General features: G+C 44.1%; 3 protein-coding genes across 14 annotated transcripts; all 3 read right to left on the bottom strand.

Moving 5' to 3' along the window:
• Positions 1-6,313: 6,313 nt before the first annotated feature.
• Positions 6,314-13,766, bottom strand: LOC112292413 (zinc finger CCCH domain-containing protein 19). The gene is made up of 11 exons (XM_090256108.1): positions 12,099-13,766; positions 11,851-11,930; positions 11,456-11,643; positions 10,293-11,268; positions 9,981-10,108; positions 9,711-9,770; positions 9,560-9,610; positions 8,960-9,220; positions 8,676-8,877; positions 6,829-8,539; positions 6,314-6,463 (listed from the first exon to the last, which is right to left on the bottom strand). The coding sequence occupies exons 1-10, from the start codon at positions 13,382-13,384 to the stop codon at positions 7,230-7,232; spliced, it is 4,542 nt and encodes a 1,513-aa protein (XP_090112234.1). The 5' UTR covers positions 13,385-13,766; the 3' UTR covers positions 6,314-6,463; positions 6,829-7,229.
• A 1,820-nt stretch (positions 13,767-15,586) lies between these two features.
• On the bottom strand, positions 15,587-21,242 carry LOC112292166 (uncharacterized). Of its 12 annotated transcripts, none has more exons than XM_024540372.3 (10): positions 20,689-21,146; positions 20,169-20,297; positions 19,855-19,937; positions 19,114-19,561; positions 18,396-18,979; positions 17,831-18,004; positions 17,418-17,534; positions 16,927-17,106; positions 16,757-16,803; positions 15,587-16,474 (listed from the first exon to the last, which is right to left on the bottom strand). In XM_024540372.3, the coding sequence occupies exons 2-10, from the start codon at positions 20,212-20,214 to the stop codon at positions 15,982-15,984; spliced, it is 2,172 nt and encodes a 723-aa protein (XP_024396140.1). In that variant the 5' UTR covers positions 20,215-20,297; positions 20,689-21,146; the 3' UTR covers positions 15,587-15,981. The 12 variants fall into 12 exon arrangements, with proteins under 12 accessions (XP_024396140.1, XP_073395245.1, XP_024396141.1 ...); XM_073539144.2 differs by having other exon boundaries at positions 18,396-18,976; positions 20,689-21,144; XM_024540373.2 differs by having other exon boundaries at positions 20,633-21,037.
• Positions 21,243-22,644: 1,402 nt separating this feature from the next.
• Positions 22,645-25,844, bottom strand: LOC112292167 (putative aquaporin NIP5-1). Its single transcript, XM_024540378.3, has 5 exons — positions 24,835-25,844; positions 24,463-24,687; positions 24,117-24,311; positions 23,618-23,679; positions 22,645-23,525 (listed from the first exon to the last, which is right to left on the bottom strand). The coding sequence occupies exons 1-5, from the start codon at positions 25,063-25,065 to the stop codon at positions 23,333-23,335; spliced, it is 906 nt and encodes a 301-aa protein (XP_024396146.1). The 5' UTR covers positions 25,066-25,844; the 3' UTR covers positions 22,645-23,332.
• Positions 25,845-26,390: the final 546 nt, after the last annotated feature.

The raw sequence follows: 26,390 nt of genomic DNA, 5'->3' as shown, positions 1-26,390 counted from the left end.
TAAAAGCCTAGAAACAATTTGGCAGGGCTTTGCCTTACAAAAGGAAGAAGAGAGAGAGGGAGCTTGGCCACCCAAGCCCTCTTAACCAAGTGGGAGGAGGCCCAAAGGTGGCGACCACATCTCCACCATCCAAATCAAAAAATCCCTAACCAAGATCAAAGGTCCACAATCACTTTAAGCCTAAATCCGATATTAAGGCTAGAAATGCCTATAATTCAAAAACTTACACTTTTTTGGCAAGACTAACACCACCAATGTTTCTAAAACAAGTTTTTATCTCAAGGTTGACTATTCACAAGTCCAAATCTGAGTTCTAAATCAAAAAAAATAATTAATTTGTTAATTTAGTTGTAGGTTCCAATTATAATTCTAATTTTACTCAGTCTACTTCGAGATTAGCAAGGATTCTTGCCATCAAGTCATCGTGATCACCATTCTTCAATTTAAGCTCCCATAAATATGAACTCTTAGCAAATCCAAGACCCAGTTGCAATTTAGTCTTGAATTAATACACTTGTGATCTTTTTCTTTTTCTCCAATTTTCAACTCCAAATAGTGATTAAAATCACTAAGAGAGGAATTCCACCACAACAATTAGCTCACCTCCATCTTCTAGAAATCATCATTATTTTAACAATTAAACTTTATATTTTTAATCCATTTAAATTGTGGCATGAAATTTAACCTTAAAAAAACTCTTAAAAATTAAATAGAAAGATAGAGCAATTAGACTGAAGGGATTTTCTAACCATAGTCGAATTAGGAATTAGCCTTGGGGTTGAAAACTAAGATTGTGGATTAATTTCAGATATAATTTTTAGGACTTAGAAGAAAAATTCTATTAAAATTCTAATTTTAGTATTAAAAGAGGATTTGAACCAAATCAAGAAAAAGAAATCATAGACCTTCTAAACTTATTGTTTTAGAATTTTTAACAACAACTCAATCTAATAATTAAAAGTATTTACCTAAATAATAATCTAAAACTATAATTTAAGTTATAATTAACTAAAAGACTAATTTAGATCTATAAATTAATCATATTAGCATTAAAATTAATAAAAATATGTAAAAAATTACAAAAGTAATTATAACTAACCATTGAAGCTATTAATTATGCTCAAAGTTGGCTACAAATTTTCAATAGCCAATTACTTATTACTTGAGTTGTACCTAATTCTGTAAATAAACTACAAAATAACCATCAAAATATTCTCAATATTTATTTTATAAATTTAATCATGAAACAACTTTTAGTATTTATATTTATAATAATAAAATATATTTTAATAATAAATTTTATTTTTTTTATTTTTTTGGAAGATATTTATAATAAATAGTAGAATTATATGAGGATTCAATGATTATTACGTGTATATTAAAAAAACCAAATTTGCATATGATTTTAATATATAATCTTAAATAAATAAAAATATATAATAAAGATATTAATAAAATAATTTATAAAAAGAATATAAGATATAGAAAGTTGAGACTTTTATTTGAAATTTTTATTTTTAGTTATTTTAATTTATTTAATTTTTTAAATATATATAGATAGTATTACAAAAAATAGTAATCAATTTATGGATTGTAGATTTTTTTAATTATTAAATCATTTTTTTTATACATCTTGTTGATCTTGGATAAAAACCAAAAACTTTATTTTTTGGCAAACGTTAATAACAAGGTTTTAATAGAATTTCTAAATCCAAATTTGCATGTAATGAAATTTTAAATCATATGTCTTAATAAAATGACAAGATTTTTTTTAAAATTATTACTGAATAATTGATATATCAAATAAAGATTTAGTTTATAACCAAAAAATCTAATTTATTGATGAATTTATTATAGGAAATAAAATAAACTCAATATCTGATTTGTACGCAAATAAGTTGACTAGTTATTATTCAATTTTGATCTACTTTAATGACCATAATATTATAGAAGTTCAAAGGAATTTATGGATTGAATATGTTTAAAATATATAATTTTATATACTAATTCCAAATATACTAAAACTAAATGTCACTACAAGCAAATTAATTATTGAATAAGATAAGAATATTACCAAGTATATATTAGTATAGGTACATTTAAAAAGATGACAAAAGAAATTACATTCTATTTCATCTACCATATATTGACACACAAATCAAACTTAATTCAAGTTTCTTCTTTTTCTTTTCTTCTATTTTTTCACAATTTTAAAATACATGTATAATATGCAAGTATATCAAGTAAAGAAATAGAATTACTTGTTGTAATTTTTATTAAGCAATAGATAGTATCTAACACCACTCATAGAATATACTACAAAAGATAAATGAATAAATAAAGGATTATTATCAACAATGCAAAAATAATTCTAATGTCTACTTATAAGTACAATTGGCTATGATGTAAAATTTGTTTCTACTTTGGTGATAGAAGTTGAATGCACTATTACAACAAAATATTTAGTAGTTATTAACATATACCATAGAATTTTGAACCATTATTTTTTAAATTTTATGCCATTCCAATATCATCACTAATTATTTTATATTCATAATTTATTCTAATTATTGAAATATCAAAGTAGACATGAATATAATCGTTTACATGTATGTACAACCACATTCCTAGGTTACAACAAATAATACTACTAATTAAGAAATGATATGTGGCATAAATGTTAATATTGTCATCCGGATATTTAAAACACTATGTGGTTTCTTTACCATGTCAAGGTGTTTTAAAAACAAACCTGATTATACAAAATGGAGGAGCACTTGGTTTATTTATAACTCCGAATTTTATTTTATAGAAATAAAGACATTATCATTTTTACAATTCTTTATAGTATCACATAAGAATAATTACAATCCATTAGTATCATTGGAATGTTCACAAAATATTGCAAGCTTTTCGGAGTTTTATAATTTTTATTTCATAGGAGGATAATAGCTCCGATTTACAAAGAAAACAACAATTTCATAGATAATTGAAATCAACGTATTAAAAGAATTTTTTCCAATATAAAAAAATAAAAAATAAATAAATAAATAAATAAATCTGTTAGAACTATCACAATTGTTCAGGAGAGGAACAGATTTAGATTTTAAGGTCACATGACACATTGTTCCCTTCTTCAGACATACTCACGTAAATTTGAGAAAAAACACTAATTGATAAAATGTGAAAATGCTGTCTCAAATTCCAGATACCTGAGCCGTAGCCTCTTTCTCTCATCTCACAAGGTGTGAGATTTGAAATGGTGGCGATGTACAGTGGGGTACAGAAATAATTCGAATTTTTTTCTAGAGCACCACTTTTGCTAAAAAAATCTTGTTGTTCAATTGAATGTTGTGATCCTGTTGGAAGGAATTTTTTCCCGACACTTGGCCATCTATTTTTGGAGTGCAAGAGGTGTCTAATTGCATGTAATTAGCCATGTGTCTTCAAAAGCAGATTGCAAATGTGATGATTAATGTGGAAGTGGTTAAGTGAGCTAAAAAATCACAGTTGCAATTAGGCATGCGTGCAGCCAGCAAAATGGAGTGATAGCATAGAATGCTTGGATGGGGTGACTTATATAATCCATCTGAAGATGTGAAGCACATTGCACTGCGACAGATTGAGATTGTGAAGTACATACAGATTTTAGAAGTGTTCTTTTTTGGTTTTGGACATCGTTAGCTTCAGTGACTCCTCTCCGTCAAACTAGAAGTTGGTTTGTGTTATTTGAAGGCTTACAGCAAGCACCATGAAGTACAGAACATTGTCCCCTAGGCAGAAGAATCAGATTGTGGGGATGAGGAAGGCTGGGATGAAGTGTAAGGACATTACAGAAGTCTTCAGTGCTCCCTGTTCCACCATTTCAACTATCTTGAGTCATTGGAAGGTCCATGGAAGTGTGGAGTCCTTGAAATCACAATGTGGCAGACCCAAGAAGTTGTCTGAGCGGGATTTTCGGGTGTTATGTCATGCTGTCAGTTCAAATAGAAGGCATACTCTGGTAGAACTTGCAAACTTGGTGAGTGTTTCCCGAACTACTGTTCGATTCTACCTCCGTGAGCTTGGTTTTAGAAATTGTATAGCACCTAAAAAGCCCTATTTGAATGTCAAACATAAAGCAGATAGGCTTGCATTTGCACGTGCTTATGAGAGTTGGACGTTTGAAGATTGGTGTAATATTATTTGGATGGATGAGTCATCATTCAAAACTAGCAAAAATCCACGGCAAATTAGAGTATAGCGGAAGGCGTACGAAAAATATAATTGGGATTATATAGCACCAAGTTTTAAGTCTGGACGTAGTTCAGTGATGGTTTGGGGTGCCTTTACTAGCTTTGATAAGTCTCCATTGGTCATCATTCCTTTAGATAAGAGATCAGCAAGGGATTTTGTCACTATTGTTTATGAAGGAGTATTAAGTGGCTTTTATTTCTTACATGATGACCCTGAGCAATTGATATTGATGGAGGATTGCGCTCCAGTCCACCGTAGCTCATTGCCACTGCAATGACGTGCTCATGGTATAGAAAAGTTGTTTTGGCCTGCCAATTCACCGGACTTGAATCCAATAGAGAACGTTTGGATGGTAGTAAAAGATTTGCTCAAACATCATAGTAGACCTAATAGTAAGCTAGAAATGATAGAAAAAATTCAATCCGTATGGGATACCATATCTATAGAGTGGCTTCGTACATTGATTTCCACTATGCCTTATAGGATGCAAGCGGTGATTGCAGCTGGGGGTGGTAGTACGAGATGGTAGATAGTATGTAACAAAAAGCTCTCTTGATGTATATTTTCACAACTTTATAATGCAAACTTGTTACACCATGAAACTAGATTCTACTATCTTCGCAATGCATTTTACGGCTCAAAAATGCGTTCATTTTTTACACTGCTGGAGCTTTTTGAAGTTCAGTGATTTCTAACACTGATTCACTTTGAAAAAAAATTCGAATTATTTCTGTACCCCACAGTACAATAATGAGTTTAGCATCATATCTAAATTACTACAGTACCACATTATCAATTCAGATTGTAAAGGACACATATGTTTGGCAGTCTACTGTGTAGACACCGTAAGGAAAGGTACATTCGAACTTGATAAACTGAAGACAAAAATTAGCACGTTGCAGAACATTGACATATTCCATAGGGTCGATTCTCGCCACGCGGACACTCTTCAAGTTGAATCAGAGGTTCAATCAAAGAGGTTGGATTTTACATAGATGTCAGCTTGGAAGACGATTATTCTCTTGCGTTTGGGTCGAGAATTCTCACGGGAAGTGAACTCGAATCGCGACATTCGGAGTGCATCACAAGTATCATTTGACAACTCCATACACGACAGTAACAGTTCAACGTTCAATTGGCAGAATGAGGGTCGGTTTATGTAGGTGTTCATTGAGGCGTTTGGTTTCTCTACGATGGATGCAACGCATCAGCTGTTTGATATTCTGTCCACAGATACAGATGATTATTTTGCTCCATCTTTAAATTAATCTACGACACGGTAGGAACGCTCCAAAATCTCGGTGTCGAGAGTTTCCAGATTTAAACCATCAGTTAGGGTAGCCAAACATTTTGAAAATCTGCTCTACTTCGGTATTGAACCACACGCAATCAACAATATTTTCGTATGTTAACTTGCTGTCGGCTTCAATCGCTATGGAGCTTCAATTCGACTATTAAAATAGTGATCTTGGGGTTCGCATGCTTGTGATCATACACCTTAAGTCGTCATTTGCAGGAACGTCATTGTAATAGTACAAAAAGGATCTTTTAAATCTCCCCTGCATTTGATCACTCAGCATTCTCCAGATATAATCTGCCCCGAATTTCCCAGATTCAAAGAGGTCAGACTAGACTGGAATTTATATTCGTTGGTTAAAACTCCCGTCACTTAGGGGGGTAGGAAATGTACGATCGACGATCTTTGAATATTAGCGGGGCACGGAACTACACATCCAAGTGTGAGATTCACTTTCCATTGACAGGGAAGTTTAAAACTCAATGAGTGATACACACACCCAAGGAGTCGTTCATGTCGCCATCGGATACATCCGACAAGGAAATAAAGAATCCCAAACTATTTGTTCAGGTAAAGGGGATTTCGATGGTCTCGACGGCGATCGCACTGATTTTTTAGAGAAATTTACGCCATGACTTAAGGTATCACAATCTCGCATTTCGAAAAGGAGGGATAAATGATGGTCTTCATTTCTTTCCTGAATAACTCATTTGCATCTGACAGCAGCTGCAATTCAAACAAAAGAAAAAAACAAATGTGAACTTCATCCCTCGTCAAAAGTACGCTCCAAAAACCCATGCATTATATTGCAAGTGAAAAGGCTTCCATCCCTTACAACACTGTCAAGCACACCTACTAAAGGGGGGAATAAAGGAACAAAAACGGCAAAATAAGATTTCATTGCGTAAAAAAGGTGAGCCAACCTGCACCCTGCAACTCACAACAAATACCTCCGTTCAGAACAAATGAACCACACTGATATAGATTAGCACCACAAAAACGCGGAAAAACTGGCGGCCAGAAAGCACACAACTACACCAGAACCGATCAAATAAATGAATAAATATAGAGAACTATCAAATAACTGGATAAATGAAAAACCGGAACATTGTTCATAACTCCATGTCGCACTGTAAAAACTATTTTGAAGAGAACGAAAAATTACAAATAACATCCATTGACAAAAACATCCAACATAACACAAAAACGCAAAAAGGGAAGAACCAAAAACTCCCAAAAATAAAAGACCAAACACGGTAAGCTACCTCCGCCAGTTCTCCAAGGTATCCACTTACATGCTTGCAAAGTCTGCGAAAAATCCGGCTCAGCCCATCCCACTCCAACCCTGAAATATACCGGCCCTCACCGATCAATGCACCAAAAATCTCGCAATATATGACTTAATCGGCAAACTGTCCACCACGCCGGGCACCGGACCCCTTCCAAAGCATCCACCAAAAACGACGAAGTCCCCTCATGAACCTCAGAAAAAAGGCGCATTCCACACTCTGGCATTAACCACAATTTTCCAAAACAATAAAAACCCACCCTAAAACGTAATAACAATGTGATGCACAGCAATGCCTAGTCCTACACCACTACTACTGCAAACAAAACCTCACCTCCACTACGTATTCAATGAATAAATATCTCATAACAAAATTTCGCCCACGTCCCATTCCCCGGGGCTCTCCTCTCAACCGTGCCAAAATTCACAAGCGTCTCCTCTCTTGCAATAACCCTTCGCGTAGAACCTGCACGGCACGTCCTTCTTTGATCCTCGAGGTCCCCGACTACTTCGAGACCCTTCTCGACCCGCTGCCCCTTCGTACTCGCGACTCGAGTTGCTCCGACCGTACGTGCTCTTCCCGCTCTCGCTCCCTCCCCAACTACTGCCGTCGCCTTTCCGAGACGACCCGCCCCAACTTTCCGGCTCCGCCCGGGCCCTGGCGCCGCTCCACTCCTCCACTGCTCGTCCGCTCCCCGAAGACACGCCCCCGAAACTGCTTGCAACTCTCGCCCAGCTCCCACCTCGCTCTGCTGCATCTCGGGACTCCCACTCCGTGCTGCTCACCGCTGCACCCACCTCGCCTCGACTCGCACCCAGTCCCCCTTCCATCACGCTCCACGCTGAGTTCGCCCGGGGCGTTGGAGACCCGCCTCCTACCAATTCCCTCGACCTGCTCCGACCCGCGCCCCCCGCCCCACCTCCCCAAATCTCCTCCTTCCACCGCCCCGCCAACGCGTCCGTCAGCAGCATCGACTCCGCTTGCGACTGACCCGTCTTCCAGATTGTCAGCGTCACCGGGAATAGCCCTGTCGTGTTCCATTTCCTCAGTTGCTCCATCGTGAACGGCCCCTGCACTGTTCCCGTCGGATCCTGGTAGTGCCACAGCTTCTCCTTCTCCAACGCAGCCAGGTTTTGTATGCTCGGCGTCGCTGGACCGAAACCTACCGGCGTGCTCGACACACTCGCCGTCGATGCAGCCTCTCTTCTCGTGCTCCCCCACTCCGTCCGAGGCTGCCCGAACACCGGTGTCGTCCCGGTTCTCGTCTCTCCTCGCCCGTACTTCGCCTCCCCGACCTCCCCGCCCCACGCGTCCAACCCGTTCCGTCCGCCGCTGCTGCTCCAGTTGTACGCATCCCCGCGACCGCGCTCCTGCTCTCGCGTTTGCTCCCTATCCCAATCCTTGTCCCATACCCGCCTATCCCTTTCGTCGCTCCCGTACGTCTTCGCCTCCACACCGTAACTCGATTCGCGACCTGCTCCTACCTTCTCGCCGCTGCGCCCTGCATCGTACCCACCGCGACCGTAACCTCTGCTCCGGCTCGTCTCCTCCCAGCTCGACTTCGATCTCTGACCATCCGCATCGCCTTTCCTGCCGGGGTAAAACGACGACTCCTCCACGTTCAAACCGTCCCACCCCCCGCCGCCGCCGCCGCTCCCACCGCCTTTCTCCCATCGACTGCTCGCTGCGCCCTTCGCCCGAAACATCCGCCCACCCACTGCAAGCAATCACACGCCCATCACCATCAATCCCCCCGACTCCTCTCCTCCCACACCCACCCCACACCCCACGCCTACTCACACCCCCACTCCACTGCTCCCTCACATGCCACAGCCCACCACGATCGGGATTACCTTGCAGCGGTGACATCTCGTTCACGTCCGATTCGTACCCCGGGTCCATGTGCGGGTCCGCCGACACCTCGGGTCTTGCCTGAAGCTTGGCTGCACGAAACGCAGGACTGCTCAGCTCTTGAAGTTTCTCCACGCACTCCCGCAACGTGACCCCCATCAGGTTAAGGCAACGCTGTCCACAACGCCACGCTACACCCACACTTCACATTTGCAACCACGCATGCACGCACACAATCTCTACCTCTTCCACCTTATCCACGCCATTATTCCCTCCTCTCTTCCTACGCACGCTCCTCCACATCCCCACAACCCTCTACACTCAACATCCCTGCCCCCATGCACCTAGCCCCTATCACACCATACAAACCACATCCCTCCCAAAACACCCACCCCATTCCTGCACCACCCCACCACACGCTCCACCGTGCCTCGTCCACACACATTCCATGCAATATATCACAACAAGTAGGATATTCTTTCTTCCGTCCCTGCTCGCTCGCACGATCCCGCAGGTTGATCAGACGCTGCCTTTCGTTCTCGAACCACTGCACTCCACACACTGCCACATTCACTCACATGCAATGGCTCCGCCCCACACTTACTCAAACATGACCACCTACTCCACTCCACTCCACTCCCTCACCCATGCACCGCACGCATAACCGACAGCCCTGTCCACCCCCAAACGCTGCCCCCGCACCCTCCACTCCACTCCACTCCACTCCACTTCCTCCCATGACGTGCATCAACAGCAAGGCACCCGATTCCCACACTTCCTCCCCATCCTCCTACCGACACCCATACCAACTCCAAAATCCACTCCATTCCACACCACAAACTTCACCCACTCCACTTCACCCCAACCAAAGTGCCCTGCTACTCACATCGTTCACCCTCGCCTCCTGCAACGCTAACGCTTTCTCCTCCACTTCACCCTGCACAACAACCACGTTGTCCACAAACGTTAGCTGCCACCTCGCGCCACTACCAAGTCCGCCACAGCTGCATACCATTGTGCTTCGCTCCGACCATTACCACTGTCAGTGCCTTGATGAACCCACATTTGATGCTTTGCCGCAGCCGCTGGCATTCCTCCTGCAAACCCAACCACTACATTGTCAACGCCATGCTCCTCCCCACATCCATGCTCACTAACACCTACCTACGCGCACGCCCCTGCCTTCGCATCATCCACCACGTCAACCACGACGCCCCTTCACACCGTCATCCCACACTCACATCCCACAAACTACCCCTCTCCTCCACGCCTCCAAACCTCCCCGGAACCTATCCTGCAGTACCTACCTCTGTGAAGTCTTGGTTCGACACCAGATCCACCGTCACGTCCTCCTTCTTTTGCAGATTCAGAATCTCCAGCACGATGTTCGTCGTCTTCGTCCCTGCTTTGTAGCTCTCTTCGCCGATTCTTGTCCCTGACACCCACAAAATCCATCGTCAACCTGCTGCACCTCAAAGTCCACCTAGCGCTACCCATCCACTCCACCAATCGCCTACTTCCGGCCCCCCACCCCCACCATCCTGGCCCCCGCTAACTGCACCTCCCATCCCACTACTCTCAAACGTCCCCGGACCCCGCCCCCCTCGCTACACTCCCACCTGTCACCAGCACCAGTCTGTACGTCGTCTCCGTCTTCGTCGATATTCCAGGAACCCGTATCCTCACGAATGTGTCCACCACTTTGTTGTCGAACTCCGGGTCGTCCAACAGATCTCTCAGCAGCGCTCTCCGCAGGTATATCAGGCTGATGTTCTTCGGCGTGATCGCCGCGTACTCGCTGCTGCTCGGCCGCTCGAACTTCTCGTCCGCCGCCCTGCGACCTCTTCGCCTCTCCTTCGCGCTCCCTACCACGTCCTCGCCGCCATCCAACGCCTCATCCTCCGTCGCCGCCTCGTCCCCCTTCCCAGAATCCTTGCTCTTCTTGCTATCCACCGAGCTCCGTGACGGAAAGTGTGCCTGCAGATGCTTGAACATCTCGAACTGCCCCACCGTCTCCTTCCCAAATATGGTCCTCAACCTCTCGTCGCAGTTTATCTGGCTGCTCTTCCGCGCGTCCTGCAACCTGTGACGCTTGATGTAGCTCCATAGCAACTTGTTCACCGCAAACCGTGACAGCGGCTTCGTTGGGTCCTCTTTCATGTGTTCGATGAAGCCCAGCAGCTCCTGCGACGCCCAGCTCTCGAATTTGTCCCCCCGATCTTCCTGCTGCTCCTGCACCTCCTCTTCCTCCCCCTCCCCCTCCCCCTCCTCCTCCCCCTCCTCCTGGTCCACGTCCTCCTCCATCTTCTCCGACCCCATCCTATCCTTCTTCCCTTTCCCCCTCCCCTTCCTCGCCGCCTCCACGGGTTCCGGATGTTCCTGCTCCGACTCGTCCGACTCCCTGTCCGACTCCTCGTTCTCCGAGTGATCCTCCGTTTCCGACCCCCCGCTGTTCAGCATGCTCCCCATCCCGCCCACCGGTTTCCCATCCTTGTCCAACTCCGGCATGATCAACGACAGCCTCCTCTTCAGATCCTCCCAGTACTCCTTGAACAAGCACTCGTACGTGTCCTGATCCTCGAAGTCCACCTCCACCTACATCCACACCACCCACACGTCAGCCCATCGTCCCCCCATCACCTCACCACAATCATTCCATCACCTCCACTCCCCGCTCCAAAACTCCGCACCTCGCCCGGTGCACACACCCACACTGCTGCCGCCTATCCGGCATTGCCCCCAAATTGCCCCCAAATTCGAACACACGGATCCAGCCCCTTACCCCGTCCGCATTCGTGGTCTCGTTCCGCTCGATCATGCTCACTATCGGCAAACAATCCTCGCACAATCCTTTCCGCTTCCTCAGCATCAGAAACTCCGCTTCCTGGATGCAGCTCCCGCAATAAGCTGTCGGGCATGTGTAACACTGAAAGCTTCCGGGCTTCGTGCACACGGAGCAGAAGTGCCATCCTGCACCAAACCACCCGCACTCCACATCATCCACATGCAACCACTGCGACGTCCCCATCGCAACCCACGCCGTCCCGGCTGCCGGACGTGCCACCACAACACTCACACACCACTCTCGTCATTCCATTCAATCACGACTCCCACCACACGACCACAACACTAACTGCAACGCCGTCACAACCACGTGCTGGGCGAGTGAACGCGCACCGCACAACCATGCCCCCTTCTTCTTGAAAAAGGCGGCGTCGCGCCCAATGCAGCTCAGGTGATACGCCTTCGGACAAGACCTGCATCACCGTCCCCAGCACATCGTCAAACCACGTGACCTCCCGCCCGGACCCATATCCCCTCAAAAATCCCACGTTTGCCGTCACTGTCCTCATGCCCCACGCATTTGCACGCCGACGTGCACCAAATCTCTCACAAAACCTCGTCCGCTCCCAACACCACCATACCTGCGATCGCACATCACCAGGTCCCCGCCGTCGAAGCAGATGAAGCACACGTCCTCCTCGTCCTTCTTCCGCTCCTCTGCCGCGTGCGTTCTCCTGCTCTGCTTCCTCTGCCGCTCCTGCGTCGGCATGTCCAGGGCACGTTTCCTGTCGTTCTGCACATCCTTGCTTGGCTCCTCGCATTGCTGCTCCACTCTCGTCGGCGCCAGCAACCACACCTGCTCCTCTCTTTCCGACGCCTCGTACAATTCCATCTCCCGCTCCAACTCCGTCTTCTCCGCCTTCGGCACCACGCCTGCGTCGCCTTCCTTCGCATCCACGGCCATGTCCGCGCCGCCGTTCGGCTGACTTTGGCTCGAGCGAATATCATCGACCTGTCCGGAAGACTGCCCCTCATCTTTGGGCTCGAGTTTCACTTGCGCAACCTCCTCTTCTCCCTGCGCCGCGGCACGCACATCCTCGTGCGCGCTTTCCATTGCTTCGTTCGCCACGCATGCCGCGGCGCTCACCATTTTGGTCTCCGCATCATGCAGCGCCTTTGCTTCTTCCGCTCTCACGTTGCGGAAGGGCGCGACGTCGGAATGCACCCCTTCCACCGTTTTCAATGCCTCCGCCGGCTCATTCACATCCAAGGCTGGCCTTATCACTCTTTCGACCACCTCGTCTTTCACGGCTTCTGATTTCGCCGGAGATTCTTGTGGCACTTCCAGCTCTTCGGCTGCTTCCACAAGGTCGTGCGTCGGGGGCGTCGGGCTTGCCTCATTCACTCTCATCTCTTCGCTTTCATTTTCTAGCTCGAGCTTCGGTGTTTCGTTGAGATCCGTCACATCCTCTTTTTCGGATGCTGCTGCTGCTGCCGCGCCGGCTGCCGGCTCGGCAAATGGGATCTCTGCCGGACCTCTCTCGGTCGCGGCCCCCGATTCACTCGTCGGCTCGTCGTTTATCGTGCTCATCGTCACATCTTCCTCCTTCGGAAAGTCATCATTCTTGTCTAGCTCGGGGGGAGCCACGGCCACAGCCGTCGACTCCGCCTCCTTCGCAACAACCTCATTTCTCTTCTCCAATTCGTCACTCACCTCCATGGAGTACACATCCTCTTCTTCTTCCCCCTCTCCCCCTTCTGCACCGCCCCCCCCTCCGACTTTTTCCTCCACCACCTCCGTCATCGTCGTATCTTTCAGGTCATCGCCGACCTCCACGCTCGTCAACACCTTCACAACGTCCTGGTCCTTCCCGACCACCGCCGTGGCCAACATCTGTTCCGCGAACTCCTGGAGCCCGTTTTCCATCTTTTGCCCTCCCTCTCTGCCGGATTCCACGTACGAAGTAACAAGTTCCCACACCCTCTAACACCATGCCATGACTGACTGAGGTGCAAAACCCTTCGCATCAATGGGGCCAGCCAATTAATCAATCAAAGCACAGCTTCGATTGAAGAAAGCGGCGCCGCTGTGGAGGTGATGATCCGGCAACCCCTGTCCGTCGCAGTGGGCAGGGAGGAGGCTAGCGGGAAGGCATGGCCGTGTGTCCACAGAGTGAGTTGCTAGAAGAGACGCCCTAACGTGATAGCAGCGTGGTTAGACATGCGCTTCCCCCCGTAGCCTTTTCCCTTCGTGGGAGGGAGCGATGGTTTCGGTTTGGAACGAGGCAATTAGGGTTCGAAGGCTGTGAGCGGTTGGAAAGGGAACTGGGCTTTTTTCACCCCCCCCCCCCTTCCCCGCTTCTCTCTTCTTCCTTTTGTTCCTTTTGTTATTTTTGTTCCCCTCCCTCGCTCTCAAGCTCTGAAGCCCCAGTTGCATGCAACGCACTGCGTTCTGATTCTGAGTCTCGTCACGCCCTGCGATTTCGTTGAGTCGTGCTAACTTCGTCACTTGAACGATGGATGAGATTAATATGATGAATGAACAAAGCATGAAAATGAATGAGATGGATGAACTCGGAGGTGGGTATCTCCACCGTTGTGTGGGTTTTCTGATAAGGGATGCTATAAATGCCTCCTTTTGTTGCACAACAAACTGGAGACCAGCTTTGTTGGAATTAACGTGTTATTGTCTCCTGAGATGAGCGTTGTATGTGATGAATAATCCTTCGTTCCGTGTTTCTTTTCCCTTTTTTTTTTTTTTTTTTTTTTGTAGCATCATCGGATGTGGCATTCCGCGCTTTGCATCATCTGCCTCACGTTTGCTTTCACTTTTCTTTTTTTCTTTTTTCTTTTTTCTTTTTTTTTTCATTTTCTTCCAGTTTGCTTGCCCTCCTAAGTTTGTTTAGACTGGTTTAGACTGGTTTAGACTGGTTTTTCTATTTTGGACATTCTTCAGTTACTACAGATTACGTCAGATACTATTTCTTAATAGATTTGTTACCAGTAATTGAACCATATCTTGAAACACAATATGTGTCAAAGTGAGTAACATGTATTTTCTCAATAAAATTATTGTATTTTAATTTAATTCATTGCATTATTTTGAACCATGGGCAATCACAACAAACTTTTAATGGTATGTATATTGTAAAATATGTAATGAATTTAATATAAAAAACATGAAGAATTTATTCTAAAATACATATATATATATATATATATATATATATATAAACACATTCATGTATGTTTATTTAAATATATATATATATATATATATATATAGGGGGTTGTTAAAGCCACACCCCAATGTTGTTAAAGTCACACCCTCCAAACCATGTGATGATTACTTTTGGAGATAGGGAACAAGGAATGATGGGTAGGGAAGAAGGGATGTTTGTAGGGAATGGGGGATGGGGGACATAAATCACCCTATGTCTATTAAATTATAAATCATGAGATTCATATTTTGTACACATATTAGAAATAATAAATTTTCATTATACAAAATTTATCATGTTAATCATTCTTAACAATGAAGATCAATGTATAGCATTGTATACTAAATTGAGGTTGATTTTACATTCTGATAAGTAATTGGTATTGAAGTTTCAGCATTACACAAAAATATGATTTAATTAATTTGAGCGAATCAAGTCAATGTTGGGAATTTTTTAGACGTTTGTGAATAAGCAAGAATTTTTTTAAAAATTAATTTGAACTGAAAGAGTGTAAAGAAAAAACTTTTGAAAAATAATTTATGAAATTATAAACTTTTGAAATGCAATATTGTAATTTGAATTGGACTTCACAAAAATTATATGTTGAGGTAATAACAATGGCTCATAAAAAACATCCTAAACTGTACAATCCTAAGTTAGAATTATCTTTTAAATAGCAATGAAAAACATCACAATATTTAGGAAAAGAACCAGATTAGATGTATGGAATAATAACACCATGGTTATATTAAGTTTAAAACTATATGTTATAATGATCCTGCTGCCAACGGAGAACGAAATCTGAGTATCAGAGTATCCAAAGCCAACTTGAGTAGGGTCAAAAAAAAATCGGATAGGAATAACCACAATACAGTTAAGAAAAACCTCGCAAACACGAACCCTTGATATCCTTGAAATATGTACCAATATATAAAATAATCGGACACCAGTTTTTGGTTGCCTGAATCTATCTCTGTAAATTAAAAAATTTAGCAGAAACTGCTGCTCACAAAATCTCTATAAATCATAAACCAGTAAAAATATATCGAATTGTAATTCTACAATGAAGAACATAAAATATTAACAAAGTGCATAAATAATGGGTTCACAATTAGGCTGCACCAACATGCAGTTGCAAAACCAATGTACGTATCGATAGCATGCCGGAATCCTGTATTGGAAGCAACTATTTCTGCCACTGAACTGTAACGAGAATATCTACAGAAAACTTCGAAAAGAAATGAGAAGAAGAAAACCAGAGCTAAATAACTCTCTTTGATCGCTGAAGGGCACATCATGGCATTCAGACCCGCAAGTTTAAACTGCAAAAAGCTTCAGTTCTGCTCCGTTTCACTGAACTTGGAGAAGAGCCAGGGCTTTTGTTGCTCTTGACAGATGACGTTTCTATGAGATTCCAGCCTTCATCGTCACCTGAATCAGTGTTGGACTGAGCGGATACAGTCTTTTGAAACTCTTCAACATCCCTTTCACCGTAGGTGAGCGCAATCCTGGAGACTTGGTCGACAAGTTCTGAGGTGGATAGTTCCTCAATTGTAGCATCACTTTCTCCAGCTCTAATAGCGCTTTGATAGCTGCTACCGGACTGGCTAAGAGCACCGAAATGATTATCACTGGCGTCACCTGCTTTAAAATTGCCATCCTTGCCAGAAACTACGGAGTAGCCAAGAGACCGAGAGCCAAGCATGTGGAGGAAGCCACTTTCTCCAAACAGAATACCTTCATCCAGTTGCTTCTTTACAGCTTCCACGTCTTCACATATAATTGCCACTTCGCCCCTGCATTTTGATAATCCGCCATACGAGTCAGGAAGTGTGTTTGGAGAGCATTAGTTCATGAAATACAGTCTTCTTGCTAACTTGGATACTTCAGCAATATCATGATTTGTTCACAATCAACACGATAATCTCCCTTATATACAAAACGAAAGGAACCAATTAAGCATGTCTAATGAGAATTACGGATAACCTCCAAAAATTAATCATGAAATGTGCATCCAACAATCATTTCTAAAAATACAAAACATTCCCAGGAAAGAAACCAAGTTCAGATCAACATACTGCAAAGAGTCCACAATGCTGCCACGGTCGACGAGGAAGTCCCGCAACTGCAGCAACAGCGTACATATGTTAGTGAATAAAATCTATGGACGTGAATAAAACAGAAAAGAAAAGAAAAAACAAATAGAAACTTTGTTCATATTCAACCACGAAGAACGACAATCTTATACCTTAGTACATGTTTCTTCTTCAGCATCAAGATCCCGCGACTCTTGAGCAATCTTAGCCATCAGCTCTTCCTCCACAGCAAGCATGGCAAGAGCTCTTTCCTCTTTCAGACGCTTCTCTTTCTCAGCTGCCTCCCTTTCCTCATTTGCACGGTCAATGCGTGCTTGCAGAGTTGCCCGCATCTATATCCCAATATCAAGTCACACAAAACAAACAGACAAAATCTTCATGTGCTTGCCTACAGGACCACATAGTTTCCAAACGACTCTAACAACTCGCTGATAATTGTACAAAAGGCAAGTCGCTAAACATAATGTCAGCATAGGAGGCACAATACTCAATGAGGCAACTACGTATTGAATTGCTTTTCAATGCTACAATGTAGTTAAGTCGAAGTGAAAAAAGTCAGTCGCGCTTTAGGTGTCACAACGCACAGGCTAAAAGCTACGAAGACTAATAATGTGCATATGATTCCGGATCGGATGTAACATACCTCTTCAACAGCCGCGAAGGCTCTCTCCTTCTCTTCTTTCAGTTGTGCAAGTCGACGCTGCAGCTCTTGAGATTCGGTTCCAAGAACAGCCTTTTCTCCGTAAACTTCACCAGCATGCTACACATGTCAATCAAACAATCAGTGAAACGTCATGGGAGCCCTGACAGTCGAGGAAACGATCTTAGTAAGGATGTCTGTTCTCTGTGCCATATCTCAGCCCAATATAGCGAGCACAATATGTATCATTGAATATAGTATATAAAACAAATAGCATATGATAATATCATATAATGAGCTTCTGATGGTACAACAAAAAAATCTAAATCACGCCCACTTCTCTACCCTCAGAAAACTAGATTGCTGCTAATTATATATAAAATTCAATGCTAGCAAAAGCAACACAAAAGACGCACCATCTCATTAGCTTCTCGAGCTCGAACGAGCATAACTTGCATCTCTTCAACTTTAGCGAGCAGATCCAATCCGCCATTCATAGCATCCTTCTTTGCTTGCTGTGCGGATGCTTCAGCGTGTTCAACTGCAGAGCGCATTGCTCGCATATCTTCGATCGCTGCTACAAGTGCTTCCTGGACCAACACAATAGCAATGCACAGCATTACTGCATATTCAACATCTTAGACAAACACGAAACATATAATTTTGCTGCGGTTTCATAATAGTACCACAAATCTCAGGAATGCTGTGAAAGATGTAACCCCAACATTTCAACACCTTTCTTAATATCATCTGCTACGGCTCATAAATTAGGGCACAACTATAATTATATATTTGTCGTAGAGCCAAGTAATCTAAATAGAACTCATCAAGCAGCATAATTCTGCAAATTCCATTAAGAGTTTTAAAGGACCGCACGAAATGTTAGCACGATCATATTGAACCTGACAACAAGTTGAATATAAACAATGAAATCTCCGCCTATGAGTTGACTCATGAAGACAGCATTGTATAGGATCAAACCTTGTCGGCCTTCGCGCCATTCACTAATTCGTCAAGTGCGTCCACACCAAGCAACTGTGAAGACCCAGTCATCACGCTGTTGGCACTGCTGGTGAACAATCCATCATAAGTCTCTTCCATCATTGAAGATTCCATCAACCTGCTGCCTTCATCTGATAATTTTGACATTCCGTCAAACTGTCCACTTGGCACAGCCAACAATGAACTCTTTGATTCCTGCATATCTGAATAATCATCGTCACTTTCATATGCCCATCTACTACCTTTGCTGCAAGTATGCTTCTGGGATGATCCTTCATCGTCACTCCATGAATATGTCGATTTCCTAGCCCCAGCATCAGCGCCTGTATAATCGACTTCGATACCGTCCAGGACGCTCCCGTAGAGAGATTCAGCCACGTGTGCTGGCTCGTCCTTAACTTGCACTTTAGACATTGGTGGAACAGGTTGCTTCTCGGCAGTTGGTGTATACAGCGGTTCGGAAATCGCCATTCCAGCATTCATCCAAGTTCGACCACGATCTTGAGGACGAGCCAAAGTGTCTGGTTCACTTTCGGTCAATGATTCCGACATCACAATATCTGCTAGAGAGAATGCTAGCCAAATTAGTTAAGGTAATTTCATAACAATTTCCAGAACCTGTCAAATACTACAACTCGCAAAATGAAAAAACCATCACTTGAACTCGAGAGTCTCTGAAGGTATAAAAAATTCTTACAAGGTGACTGGAGCACTTCATCGTAGGTTACAGATTCTACCCCGGTCATCCTGGCAGTTCCAGATGGAATATCAATGGGTGATGATCCCAAAGCAGGCAATTTCGAATCTTCAACTGTTTTTTCAGACTGCAAATCAATCAAAGGTTCTTGACAAACAATGGTGTTTCCATCTTGAACGGAAGATCCAGTTACATTAAACATATCGCCCATGATATCAAACGGATTCTGATCCTTGATATGGTGATTCTTAGCACTCTTCACTTCGGTAAAACGTTTGTCACTTGCACCCCCAGGTGCCTTAAGAGATTTGGATATGAGTTCTTTCGCAAGGCGCTCGTCCACCTTTCCCGTAGAGGGCTGCTCAAGTACTTCAGTGAGGATGAACTCAACAGCAGCATCTATATCGTTACCTTCAAGCACCGTCCCCTTTAAGATCCGTACATCCACCTGCACATAAGTACATCCAATTGCAATTTTATGTAAATAACTCGCAAAGATTCCAGCAGAACAGTATTGGGCTTAGCTTTACAAGTAGTTCCATCTACTTCAGTTCCTAAAGTGTTAACTAGTTTATAAAAATTGAAAAACCGTTATGAATTATGGATCCGATTAGATGAAGTTCCCACATAAACTTTCACTTATATACAACCTGAGGAATTGTACGCGCAACGGAGGAGGCTTGAAACCCTAGGTCAGAAGACTTTCCACAAAAAGTCATTCAAAGAAAGCTAATTTGTTACCTGAGGAAACATAGTCTTCAACGTGTTTAACATCGTGCGTTGCTCCTTGTTACCCCATTCTTTGGTTTCCTTCTCCATTGCGCCTGCAAACATATAATTCACGAAACCATAAGCCATGAAACAACACATAGGCAACAGGACAAAATATCACATCCGTCAGGACTACCAGCAATTTTATCCTAAAATCAAAATCAATGCCAGCATAGGTAGCACAATTGCGATGATGTACAACAGTCGTCCTTCACAAAACAGCCCCTACCCTAACAAGCATCGATCTACAACCTAGACGACTCATCCAGTTTCTTCTGACTTACGATCACGCAAACACCGCCAGAGATGCGCAACGGAATGTTCCTCCATGAGTCGATCAAAGGCATGAAAGAAGACCGAGTAAAGCGCAACCCATGCAACTCTCAACAGGAAACCCAACTCCCAAAGAGAACCTGGATGCCGCACGATCGAGTCAAACACTCATCCGTTGCCAACATCATATCATCAAAGACATCACAACCACCACAACTCCCCCTATTCCTTCTGGATACTCTCGATTACCACCTACTTGCACTCGCACGCACCCAAATCTCTCTCTTCTCGAGCACAGAGAACAGACCTATTTCCCTCGCCTCTCCTCTCTACTTGGCTTTCTCCTCTGCTTTCTTTCTCTGTTACCCTCTTCTCCACTCTCAAGCCCACGCCGTAGCCCGTAAACCGCAAAGGAAATATCTCAAAACCATAATCGCCACCACCATAACAGCAAGAAAAATCACACGATCATCACCGTAATCATCATCAGTAGTATAACGAAAGCATCGTCGTCATCACGTTACAACGTACCGACTTGGCTTCCCACTTAGCGTGTGCTTTTTCCCAAACTTTCCTTCCACAAGGATTAGCACTTCATCTCCCGCTCCACAATATCAAACTGCCCACAAACTACCACCAATTATGCTTACCTATATGCCTGCTTCCCCTGCCCTTGCCCTTACCCTTCCCCTGGCCTGCCTGCCTGTCTTTCTACCGATAAAACCTGCCTCCCCCTTCACGCGTCAATTGCCCAGCACCGAGACCAACACCGACCTCGCCCAGACTCCGCAACCAACACCCCGCCCTTTCCCTTGCTCTTCCCCTTCACGCAACCACCTCAACTCCAACTCTTCTCGTCTCTACGACTCTCTCCTGTTCTGTTCCAAAATTGGAGTACGGCCGCCTCAGCCAAGCACCGGAAGAGAAGGCTCATCACAAGAAGGGTCAACACAGCAGCCTTCTCAGCAACAGATATCTCCCAAAGCTGTTACACTCCCACTGCTCTGTCCATCACCCCCCACCGCCCTTGAATCAGCCCAGACATGCATCTCAAGCCAGAATCTCACGCTCTCACTACTACTCCCCAGTATTATAATAATATTCACAAATATGTGTTTACATACAGTTGTACTAATGCCCACATGCCGCAGACTTTTCTCAACCTGGACCAAGTGCGACACGAAGTTCCCTGCACTGTTTCCGTCCTCGTAACGACTAAACGAAGACCTGTGCGCTTTCCAATTTACTTCCAGCTTTGTTAAAAATGCTCTTCAACGCGTGATTATCCCCAATTGTGTTCACCGGAGATAAACGGTTTTGGAACTGGACACGAAGGCCTAGTGGATGGATTTGTGAGGTGATGTCTGGGAAGGTACCCTCCTAGGTGTTGTGCCGACATTTGGAAATAGGGCGATGGGCAGCAACGAGCGTGGGGTGAGGATTGATCTGGCGCACCAGGTACATGGGAAGAATCTCATGGAAACTCATAGGTCTAATCGGTCTCTACACACTTGTCTAACCCGCTAAATTTGCACCGAATCGCAAGTAAAAAACAAAAGGTATGAAGAGGATGCACTAGGGTTTCGTGGATCCGGCAGCTAAAAAGGCAAAATCAAGCACCAGTAGCCGAGATCCCTTCTTTTTGCCATACGAAGCTGGTCACTACTTGCACTAACTTTACTATATATATACACTTATTTATTGTTTGTAGGCCTTTACCATTTTCATTTATGATTGGAAACCTTGGTTGCGTTGTTTCTTGAAGTTTTAATTTCAAATCGGAAATCCCAACTCGAGATTGTGGTCATGTCCTAAGTTTCTGATTATTTCAACTATGGCTAAACTAGAGGACGCCAAAATAGATCCATTAGTTGTTCATGAGCAAACTAAAGTTTTCTGACGTGTTAACCGAGTCTTAGATATTTTCTCCTCGTGATTTCACTCATCGAAGCTCATGAAAGCGGCTGGCTGACGAGGAGCAAATCTGTGCAGGCGAGACACTGGTGTGATGAATCACTCAAGTCGTGCTGAATTTCTCGACATGGATGGAATTGCCAATTTTAGCCGGCCGAGTTGTTGCAGTGATGGGCCACTACCAGTGCAAATCCTCATAATCGCTGATATAGGAAAGCTAGGAAATCAGCGGTGCTTGAATTCGTGTCCGACGATGTGCGTGACTCATTGGCTAAGCCGCATCGACTTGGATCCTGCAACCGGCGGCGATTGCTTGCTATACACGTTTATGTTCTGGGATGCTCATTGTCACGACACCCATAGACCAGTCAAAAAGATACTAGATTCTCTTGTTTCAAAATTCAAGCCCCAGAGCGAAGTCATGAGTGTAATTAACACGCTAGCTACGCATCCAACAACATCACGAATCTGTTCGCCTTTATTGTGGAGTTTGTATGCCTGTTTGAGCCCATTTCAAGTGCAACAAATCAATTCATGCATCATATGAGGAGCAGGTAGCATGAACACATTGACTAATGATCAAATATAGTATATATATTTATGCAGGAATACTGTGACGACGTGTTCACCGCACAAGTACGAGGCCACCATGAATCAAGATTTTTAGGCTCCACATAAAATGGACCTGACCTTGATAAGTTGGTAAGACATGCAGGAGAAACACTGGGCAGTGTCTGTTAATTAAAGTGCATCACATAACATAGAGACGAAAACATTCGAATACTACGTCGAAATGGCTGCTGTTGTCGACCTTCTTGAGATCTGTGGATACGGAGGTCTCAACTCTCTTGGACGGATGTGTACAATTCGACTGGTCAGAGGGAACAGGAAGGAGAGGAAGTTGATTCGGAGTTAAGATAATGGAGTGTAGAAGTGAACCAGGGGAAGCTCGGCAGTACAGATCGATTGGGATATGAAGACAATTCAATACGAAAGGGTGTGAAGAGTTGGAATCTCAGAAGATGAGACGACACAAGGGGTGAAGAAATCCAACAAATTGATCACAATTTGGACGAGGAAGAGAGGCATAGTGAAGAGGTCAACAGAGTAGACTTAGACCAGAGAGGGAGGGAGAAAGCATGTCCGTGACATGAGAAATCAGAGGATTGAGAAGCGCCGCGATCTAAATTGACAGCATTATTATATGTATTTGGTTATATGCAATTAGTAGTGTACCTATTCCCAGAATTGCTGAAACATTTCAACGATGGAAGACGCGAACTGGGAGGCGGGGAGGGTCTTCCTCTTTCAAGCGGACAGCAGTGTAAGCGGTGGCTCCAGCGAGCATGCCCAGCACTGGTCCCAGCATGTACAACCAGATGCCCTTGTAGTTGTTGACAGCGATTGCTGGACCGAGGGTGCGCACTGGGTTCATTGATGCTCCTGATGTTGAACTGTGCAAGCTCAAGTCTGAATTAGGTGATGCAGTGGGCGGGATACCAACTCAAATCGGATGGTTAATCTCGAAGTTAGAGTAGAAAATTACCCAGCAATCATGATATTCATCATCACACACGCGCCAACAGCAATGCCCGCGAGCTCCCCTACCTGTACAAGACACTTTCTCATATCGCTAGGATTCTAAACATGGTTACTTCGTACAACCCTAGAATGTTGAGGACTTTGGATTGCACTTATTTCCTCTCAAAACTGCATTAGAAAGCTTTCCTGTCCTTCATCAGGTTTCGAACATGTAGATACAAATGCGTATTCTTCGTGCTCCTAGAAATTTTGCAGGTTCCAACCACTTGCCTCAAAATGTACGCGATCATTTTTAATTAGAGATGACAGGTAAAATACTGAAGAAATGAAATTATTGTTTACGAATGTGTGTCTTATAAGATTTATTCGGAAGAAGCTGCAAGATTTATTGTTCGTGTCAAAGGGAGACGCACAAGCCACGAATGCATGAACACATTGAGATGTAGAAGACATTTAGATCTAATAGCAAGTCAATTCGAGGAAAGATGTCAGTCACAGCTTACTGCACGAGTATCTGTCGCAACTGCTGTTATCACAAACATGAGGTTGAACGAGATGATGAATTCCAGCAGAAACGAAGGCCAGTAAGCTCCTTGCGGCAATGTTACACCGCCGTGCATATAGGGGTGAAAGATGCCCTTGAGAGTGAATGATGCTGCAATTGAACCCAGCACTTGAGCCGCAATGTAAAATGGGACCTGCACCCAATTACGACCAGTGCATGTTAACCGCCGATCAACTGCAGAGGAAAAGTGATAAAGGACAAACTTCTCCGTGCTTGAGAAAGGCAGCAAACACTTTCCCTACGTATGAACTATTGTTGCGATCACTTTGAGTTTTCAAACGCACCTGGACCCAAGGGAAGTGGCGAAGAGAAGCGAAGGCAATGGTTATGGCCGGATTGACATGGGCACCTGAGATGTGGCCTGTTGCAAAGATGACAATCATGATGGCTAACCCAGCTGTGGCAGCGTTGCCAAGCAGAGTGACTGATCCCTTTGTCTTCTCGTTCACAATCGGCGTGGCAGTGGCAGCGAATATCAGCACGAATGTCCCTATCAGCTCCGTCGCAAACTGGTTTTTAGTACCACCAACATCCGGGTAATTCAGATCAGTAGACTTTCATCATCTCATCTATCCGGTACCAAAAGACGTGATTATCGATTTGCCAGCATCTTGAAGAGTATTGTGATGGTATACCGAAATGCGTTGGAAACGAACCTTGCGTGTGAGAGAGATGTTGGGGGGGGACACAACTGGGGTGGTGAAGTAGCTACTTTCGATCATGCACTCCACTGGGAAACACTTGGCTGATGTAGCACTAGTAGTAGACAGCTGCCTTTCCATTCCTGCACTTTGGATTGAGAGCTGCCGCTCTGGAGGAAGTGCAAATAGCGTTGGAACTGTCGTGAGCGGAGCCTGTGCAGCTGCTGCTGTCTCAACTTTCACCATCTTTTCTACTCTCCGACTTTTTAAGTGTATCTAACACTTATTTTGTTCCAGCGCCTGTGGGAATGTAGACTCCAGTACGGTTCTAATTTATCATATTCGAGCAACAGATTTTACGATTACAACTGCTGTTTAGGAGTCAGAATTCGTCCACTACACTCAGAGAATTTGCAGAGCAACTTTCCTCTCAATTTTCTTTTTCGGAAAACATAATTTTTTTGGTTTTTTGAGTGTTGAGTTGGGTTTCTACGAAGGAACACCTTACATTTTTGGAGAGGTTTTAAAGTAGCGGTATTGAGGAATTATGGTCGTTGCTTCCTCTGCTTGCGTCTAACTTGACAATGTTTCGAGCAAGAGTAGTGTTGCATTGGTTTTTAGAAGAACCACAAATAACTTATGACACGTTTGAAGTGAAATCAAACTGCCAAATAACATCAGTTGGACAACAGGAGAAGGCAGTCCGATAAAACTACGGAAGGGAACAACTATGTTCACAATTACAGAAAATAACATTGGCTCTGTTCGTAGTTTTACAACCAAGGCATCAGCAAGCAACCAGCAGTCTCCCCGCTTTCGAATCCAATTTAATGAGGCCTCAAACCTAGTGATAAATGCAGAATCGAGAGGCAAGGGCCACACACAACAATACAAAGGAGCAGTGTTCACCGCTGGAGAGCTACGAAGCAGAGCTGTATGATAGAAAAGATAGAATTTTGGATACTAAGGAATGCCATAATAATAGAGGGAGAGTCAAGCTCAGTACGAGGAAGATGCAGCCTGCAGATACTGAGAATAGTTTCGCTTGTTGGATAGAAGTGTTTCTCTATGCAGAATTGATTCGTGCGAGGACATCTTTTGCCAGGGCTCTGGAATGGCTGCACCTTATGAGCAAGTCAATAATGCTGTCAGGGTTTGTTACGCTTCTTGAAACGACGTGTTCTTCTTTTTTGCAATATCACCGCCAAAAATAAATACCTACTTAGTAATCCCCAGGTTTTATTACGCTTTATTGAACCTCTGGTTGAAGACGTGCATAACGGATGGTTCAGGAAACGGGCTCAGCCCTCGAGGCTGGCTCGGTCAATCCTTCTGTTACTTTGCCGGTTGAGGTTTCAACACTCATCAGGAGAAACTTATGTGAGCTTCATTTCCTTCAGGTGCTTGGCATCAAGTGATACTAGGCGAAGTCACTGACATAAATGAATTACATCAAGTCAAACAACTTATTTCCTGAACTCGAACTTTTGCTTTCACTTCGCTGATTCTCATCTGCAGCATGATCAGCGCCAAGGAACTGAGCTGTACCCATAATCGATAAGGAGAGTGAA

Source organism: Physcomitrium patens, chromosome 15 (assembly GCF_059467195.1).
Source record: "Physcomitrium patens ecotype Gransden chromosome 15, ASM5946719v1, whole genome shotgun sequence".
NCBI classification, from domain to species: domain Eukaryota; kingdom Viridiplantae; phylum Streptophyta; class Bryopsida; order Funariales; family Funariaceae; genus Physcomitrium; species Physcomitrium patens.
Note: the sequence above shows the minus strand (reverse complement) of the source record. Positions and strands in the feature narration are given on the sequence as shown.

What these genes read in the sequence shown, in the direction of transcription:
- LOC112292167 (XM_024540378.3), bottom strand. Translation starts at nt 25,065, where the DNA reads ATGGTGAAAGTTGAGACAGCAGCAGCTGCACAGGCTCCGCTCACGACA. An exon ending in GCCACTTCCCTTGGGTCCAG is followed by an intron (nt 24,312 to 24,462) that starts GTGCGTTTGAAA and finishes AATTGGGTGCAG; the next exon opens with GTCCCATTTTACATTGCGGC. An exon ending in TTGCGACAGATACTCGTGCA is followed by an intron (nt 23,680 to 24,116) that starts GTAAGCTGTGAC and finishes TGTCTTGTACAG; the next exon opens with GTAGGGGAGCTCGCGGGCAT.
- LOC112292413 (XM_090256108.1), bottom strand. Translation starts at nt 13,384, where the DNA reads ATGGAAAACGGGCTCCAGGAGTTCGCGGAACAGATGTTGGCCACGGCG. An exon ending in GAAGGGGGCATGGTTGTGCG is followed by an intron (nt 11,644 to 11,850) that starts GTGCGCGTTCAC and finishes GGTTTGGTGCAG; the next exon opens with GATGGCACTTCTGCTCCGTG. An exon ending in TCATCAAGGCACTGACAGTG is followed by an intron (nt 9,611 to 9,710) that starts GTAATGGTCGGA and finishes GTTGTTGTGCAG; the next exon opens with GGTGAAGTGGAGGAGAAAGC.
- LOC112292166 (XM_024540372.3), bottom strand. Translation starts at nt 20,214, where the DNA reads ATGGAGGAACATTCCGTTGCGCATCTCTGGCGGTGTTTGCGTGATC. An exon ending in TGAAGACTATGTTTCCTCAG is followed by an intron (nt 19,562 to 19,854) that starts GTAACAAATTAG and finishes ACTTATGTGCAG; the next exon opens with GTGGATGTACGGATCTTAAA. An exon ending in AGCATTGTGGACTCTTTGCA is followed by an intron (nt 16,475 to 16,756) that starts GTATGTTGATCT and finishes ATCAAAATGCAG; the next exon opens with GGGCGAAGTGGCAATTATAT.